Source organism: Notothenia coriiceps, unplaced genomic scaffold (assembly GCF_000735185.1).
Source record: "Notothenia coriiceps isolate Sejong01 unplaced genomic scaffold, NC01 NC01_scaffold00028800, whole genome shotgun sequence".
NCBI classification, from domain to species: domain Eukaryota; kingdom Metazoa; phylum Chordata; class Actinopteri; order Perciformes; family Nototheniidae; genus Notothenia; species Notothenia coriiceps.
In genome coordinates, this window is record NW_011361501.1 from 481,515 (window position 1) to 488,384 (window position 6,870).

Genomic DNA, 6,870 nt, shown 5'->3' on the forward strand with positions numbered 1-6,870 from the left:
AATTTGCCATGGGAGACCCTACCAGGAACACAAGGTTCCAGACAACACAGCCCCCAGGTTCATCAGGGCACACAAACCTCTCTACCACGGTAAGGTGCTGGTTCTTCAGTGGATAGGTGGTTAATCATGATTTCCTGCAAACATAAAATCAATACTTTGATAATTTATTAATTATATGATTCCTTAGTTTTTACTTGACGTCACCACACTTTTTATACCTGCAGGGGACGCTTTCCATAAAAGGATTGGCAAGATAGATGGGTGACTTGGTCCATGTGGCTTTCTGTCGTCCATCTTGGTTTAGAGACATGTATCATGTACTTACACTGACTTGGCACTGAGTGGCAGTGTATGGGATGATGCAATAGGGTCCTATGTAGTGGCTGATGGTGCAACTATAAAAAACAAACAATGCATATACAAGAAAACACCTTTTGAATAGCTGTCCACTGTAGTGACCTCTATGCATGAAAGGGCTTCCCTAACCCTATCCGCTTAAATTGTATTCAGCACACACATGATGATGAAGCAACAGTCAATGCATCTGTTTGATCAAACTTCAGGTATGATGAGGTCAAGAGAGGAATGGACCCCGGCTTCCCCCGACTGATCCAAAAAGACTGGCCTGGAATTCCTAAAAGGGTTGACGCTGCCTTTAAGTTAGAAGGTAAACAAAAAGGAAACATGGGCAAGGTTTATGGTCATGAACTTTGTATAATGTGGACCTGATTAGCAAATAGAACATGGCTAAAATAGAACTTGTAATTTCTTGTTTACACCGTGTCTAGGTGGTGGTTCACCGCACTGGACACATTTTTTTACTGGAAGTATCATTCACCCCAGTTACAGAACAATACATTTCTCAACTAGAAAATCCTGTGTTCACCTCTGTTTTCTTTCCTTATTACTCTTCCTCCATCCTTTTTATTCCATTACATTGCAATATAAATACTGTTATATTTATATTTTACTATATTTTTTATTATTTTTTATATTTTTTCTAGCTCTCTATCTGTGTTTTAATTGTTGTTTTACTTTGATGTATGCACCACGACAACTAGTCATATTCCTCGTAAGTGTAAACCTACTTGGTAAAATGATTCTGATTAACTTTGTTAACATTTAATTGAATTTATTTTGAAACATGAGAAAATAACACACTTCTTTTACAATGTTTTGTTCACAGGTAACATCTTCCTCTTCAGTGGGGAAAAATCCTACCAGTACGACTTCAGACAGACACGAGTGATGAATACATTTTCAGCAAATTCTTGGCTAGGGTGTTAATACATTGGTAAATTACTAATAATTCATACTTTATATTGTTGAGAATGCTTATTAAAGTTATTAAACCGAGAAATAAGTATCTTGTATCATGTATTTGACTGAATTGTTTTTTTTTGTGGTGCATGTCTTTACCTGTGACATTTATATATATTATGTGCAAGGATGTACAGTTCTGATAACTTAAAATGTGAATAGGAAATGCAAAGTGTATACTTTTACTGATGAGTTATTGTCTTCAGATGTGCATTCAAAATGTACCTTCAATACTGAACAACACTTAAAATTAAAACCTCATAACTACATGTTGTTAGTGTGAACGTGACTTTGTTGTAAAACTGAGTATATGGACAGGATGTGTATCTTATTAACTGAACTCAATCAAAGGTATATTTTTCTAAAATCTCATATGCTTTGGCAAAACATAGTAATTTCATCGTTGCTCTTTCAGGCAAGTGTGAAAAAGACAAGTCAAAAAAACATGACACTTAAAAGATTTGCATCAGAATCTTAACTTTTCATATTTTGGAAAAAAGTTATATTATTAACAAAATCCGGTCGTGTTTCATCGTTTTGTATTATGAAATGTTTCTAAATGCGAAGGGTTTCAGCTGGTGCCGGTGCAGTTAATTGTAACTGCTATACTATTTGGTTGTTTATTATGCTTTATAACAATAGGCTATCATTTGGGTGGTAATTATTGGTTTTGAAAAATATATTCTGCAACAAAAATAACATTAAAACAATTACAGCTCTGGAAAAAAATAATTAACTTCAGTTTTGAAGGTTAAGTATACCATAGCATAACATGTAAATACTCAAGTACCTCACATTGTGTTATCAAGAGTACATTTTTAGTCAAACAGACATAAGCAGAGAGGTCGGTGCAAATCATTTGTTTCTGTCCACTTTATCTGTTGCTGAAGTCTGTGCAAGATATCTTAAGCAGCATTAGCTTCCCCAGAATGCGGTGAGAGGTTGTTCCAGCTTTCATTAGTGGACTTTAGTCGAACATCACGCTCATGTTTACCGAGCAAACTGGACTGTGGTCCCTTAACATCACAGCTTTTCAAAAAGTACATACAAATACGGTAAACAACTAAATGTTTCACCCAAATGTATAGCTCGGACAGTGTCTGTTGAGGTGACAATTTTACGTTTAAACGTATTCTTTGGATAAATAAGCGGCAGTTTAAATGTGTATGTTCCTGCTAATTGTTGCCAGAATTTAAAATGAATAACTGGACAAATCAGTGTAATCTAACTGAGACGCTCAAATGTAAGTTAGTGTTTGATTGTGGCAAATAAACAAATGAACCTTCACTGTAATTTACTCAACACACTTGTTTACTGCACTGTGCGCATGTAACAAATGATACAAACATAAGTTAAATCATATAAGGTGTGAAGAAACGGTGTCAGAGGAAAATGAAAGCATTTCATTAAAAGTAATATAATTGATAACAGAAGCAAAAAGATATTTAAACCGCTTCAGTTCAATTGATCATATCATCTCCTCCAACTATGTTATCAGAGGAACCTCTGTGTACTCCCCCCCTCCTCTGGCAGAGGGGCTTGTCTTTCTAGTGGAATACACAAAGGGACACCTTGTACCCTAATTCAGCATACATCAGAAAAATACGAACCTCCGACTGAGAGTGGATGGAGAGAAGAAAACATTTCAACAATATGTCTGTAGTTTACTTTTTTTGGATAGTGCTAGTGGGTTGTTTTACCTTGTGTCATGCAGCACCTACAATTGCGCCAACAGTTTCACCAGTGGAGGAAAACCTGGCAGAGGTAATTTCGTAATAGTATCCTCGGAACTAGGATCTGCCTGAAATAACCAGGGGATAACAGGGGAGCACTTTGCATTCAAAGAAACTGTAGTGGTTGCAGGTTGCATGTATTTACATTCAAATAGGCTCTGACATTTAAATGAAATGAAATATGAATGACTTGCAATAAAATCCTCTTCCTTCTCCTGGTATCAGGATTACATTTCTCGGTTCTACGCTGACATTGGGATGACAAACTCCACACTACGAAGAGCTGTTCGGAGCAATTTCAGTCAGGATCTACAGGCCATGCAGGCTTTCTTTGGCCTGGAGGTAATTACAATGAATGAAAGCTATGACTTCCTGTTATCCAAAATAAATATGACTGCTCACAATTGGCCAATGGTTTAATTTAGAAATGTCTGTATGGGATAATATATTTGTGTTTACTATTTCATACCACCATCCGTCTTTAGGTGACTGGAGTCATGAATAATGAGACTACGACTGTAATGAAGGAGCCCAGGTGTGGTGTGTCTGATATCAGCCGATATGGACACTTTAGTGGGAGACCCAAGTGGGAGAAGAGGCTGATTACATACAGGTAACTGGAAGTTATTTCGGAGGAGCTGCATGCTATTATTGTCAATACTTTAGTGACTGAATAGTTTTTGTGGAGGTTGACTATAATAATAAAGATGATGATTTGAACAGGATCACTCAATACACTCCAGATCTGACCCAGAGTCATGTGGATTCAACCATCGCACAGGCCTTCCAGCTGTACAGCGATGTCATCCCGCTCAACTTTAAGCAGGTCTACAGCGGTAATGCGGACATCATGATCCTTTTCAAGGGTGGATGTGAGTCTGAATTGAACAAGACATTCTTAAAACCGCAAGCTGATCACTATGTGAATCCTTTTATTTAGACTCACTAACACTTGATTAAATTATCTTCATTGTCCTATTTCAGATCACGGGGACTTTTACCCTTTTGACGGGGCGGGTGGAGTCTTGGCTCATGCTAACTCTCCTGGACGGGGTCAGGGAGGGGACACGCACTTTGATGATGATGAAACCTGGACTCTTAGCTCAAGAGGTAAATACAATACATGTTATGAAAGCTGAAGCTGAAAACAGTTTGGGGCTTGAGGATATCACCTTGCCAAACTGAATTTCTGGATTTATACTTACTTATAGAAGAGACATGATGAAATAAGTAAATCTACTGTATAGAAAATCGTCAAAATCTGATATATCTGACATTGTATTTTTCTGTGTTTAGGTGTGAATCTTCTGCTGGTGGCAGCCCATGAGTTTGGCCATGCACTTGGCCTGGATCACTCCAGGGACAGAAGGGCACTTATGTACCCCACCTATCGATATGTCAACACTAATCGGTACAGGCTGCCCGATGATGACAGGCGTGGGGTTCAAGCCCTATATGGTGAGCAAGGAAACTACATTATTGTCAGATTAAAATAAGATGAGAACATCTTTATAGCCTCTATTTAAAGATCAGTATTGCAAAACAAAAGCCAAGATGGATTTTTTTATTTGGGTTTTATCTGGGCTACATGACAGAATGTTCTTTTTAACCAGTAACCAATGGACCTATTAATAAATGGCTTGTGGTTTTGTTTGTAATTTTTCTAATTCCCGTTTCCATTAAATGAGGTTCAACGGCATGGGAATTAAACTGAATCCATTTTATATTCATTGTGGTTTGTATGCTTGACAAGCAGGCTGAACATGGGCCCAAGCCAACATGTTCCTAAAAGTGCTTTTCACTCTTATTCTTTCGAAAGTTGATTGCTTTAAGAAAACCCTAACCCTAATCCATCCCTCAGGCAGTCGTACGCCAGTGCCAACAACAGCACCGAAACCTAAACCGCCTCCTGGCCCGGACCCTGGACCAGAGCCAGAGGAACCAACAGAGGATCCAGAAGACCCTCTGCCCAACCCCAGAGATGAGCAGTGCAGCCGAGAGCTGGTGTTTGACGCTGCTACCTCTATCAGGGGAGACCTCTTCTTCTTTAAAAATGGGTACATTTTTTAAGATTTTATGATAATCCTTTTTATGAGGGAGTTACATTAATACATTTCAATTTACAATCCTTACTAGATACTATTGGAGGAAGAGTACAACTATCAGTGGAATCCGTTTAACGAAAGTGAGCACAAAATGGTCACAAATCAAATCTGTTGATGCTGCATTTGAAGTCCCAAACAAGGATGTGGTGTGTCTTTTTGAAGGTAATTCAACGATTGTTAGGCCTGCATGTTAAATAACTCAATAAGTTCATTTAAGCTGTCTATGAAATAACATGAATAACCTATAACTGTTTCTCTACAGGTCGTCAATACTGGTGCATTAGGTCTTATGCAAAGACAATCATTTCAGGGTATCCAAAGCCTCTTACAAACCTTGGCCTGCCCTCTTCAGTCAGTAAGGTCGATGCAGCTGTCTATGTGCCAACTACTGGAAAAACATTCATATTTGTGAAAAACCTGTATTGGAGGTGAGTGTTGGTCATGACCAAATCCCAATGGTCGTTAGTAGCTGATTATATAAATGACTATAAACACAGATAAGTGAGATATGTATTGCGTATGGGTACAAACCCACACAGTTTTTGCTAAAGTCCCCCTGTTCTCCCTTGCAGTTATGATGAGAGAAGAAACCAAATGGACTTTGGATACCCACGATCAATAATTCTGGATTTTCCTGGCATAGGCTCCAAAGTTGATGCAGCCTTTGAGAATTATGGTGAGAAATGATATTCACTCAACCTCAACCTTCAATCACAATCTGTATTAATTTGACTGATTTGTTTGACTGTTTCACTTATTTACCTTCTTGCTGAGTGTGAGGAGAATACTGTTATCACTCTACATTGTCCAGGGTTACTATTGGATTTACAGTTATTATAATATTGATAAACATAGGAAGACATATGATAACCCATTCACCATTACAGTTTTATAAAGTGACAGTATAACACAATTTACACATTTTTGGTTAGGCCTACAGCTTTTATTGTTGGCCCAAACTAATGAGTTACCACTGCCTTAAGTGCAACACTTCCATATAAACTAAATCTTCCTTTCCACAGGATATCTTTATTTCTCAGATGGCCCCCGGCAGACTGAATACATCCTGTCCAACAAGAGAGTTATACGTGTACTGCTCAACTACGGCTGGCTCAACTGTTACTGAGAACTCACAGACAACAGATCAATGTCTAAGATGTGCTTGCTGCCAGCATATTATGAACAAATAAATGACCTGAATAACAATATTTTACATTTTTATGAAGTGGGGAATCATTTTTGGGGAAATGTAACTATTGCTTGGTTTATGCAAAGAGAAAGGATCTTACTGAGTGGATATTAATAAGGAATGTAATGACAGGGAATTGTTAGACATGTTTATTTATTTCAGTAATGCGTAATTGTGACATTTTGGGTGTAAAATATGTGGTTTAACCCTCCTGTTGTCTTCGGGTCAAATCTGACCGATTTACTACTTTCATCAATCATAACCTTTTTTGTTTTACATTCGATTGCATTAAGGCTTTATGATATCCTTCACATTAGACATTTGAACATATACAATTGCTGATCACCACTTTCATTGAATTTTGGATGATTTAGTCAACTTTGTAACACCCGGTCAAAAATGACCGCCATAAAGAAAAGGAATTAGTAACCATCCGGATCAGATAAAACACACACACACACACCCACACACACGCATGCTCTAGATGTGTCCCCCTCCCCCTTATGTGCCCATCCCCCCACAT

At 38.0% G+C, this 6,870-nt stretch overlaps 1 protein-coding gene across 1 annotated transcript in view; it reads left to right on the forward strand.

The window, feature by feature from the left end:
* LOC104958473 (uncharacterized) overlaps positions 1–6,347 on the forward strand; it is a 13,471-nt gene extending 7,124 nt beyond the window's left edge. Inside the window, exons 11-21 of the mRNA XM_010786215.1 lie at positions 3,035–3,084; positions 3,279–3,395; positions 3,539–3,666; positions 3,777–3,925; positions 4,038–4,163; positions 4,350–4,511; positions 4,915–5,110; positions 5,190–5,320; positions 5,421–5,586; positions 5,731–5,834; positions 6,181–6,347. Coding sequence (XP_010784517.1) covers positions 3,035–3,084; positions 3,279–3,395; positions 3,539–3,666; positions 3,777–3,925; positions 4,038–4,163; positions 4,350–4,511; positions 4,915–5,110; positions 5,190–5,320; positions 5,421–5,586; positions 5,731–5,834; positions 6,181–6,284 — 1,433 coding nt within the window. The 3' untranslated portion in view covers positions 6,285–6,347. The remainder of the gene's footprint in view (positions 1–3,034; positions 3,085–3,278; positions 3,396–3,538; positions 3,667–3,776; positions 3,926–4,037; positions 4,164–4,349; positions 4,512–4,914; positions 5,111–5,189; positions 5,321–5,420; positions 5,587–5,730; positions 5,835–6,180) is intronic.
* Positions 6,348–6,870: the final 523 nt, after the last annotated feature.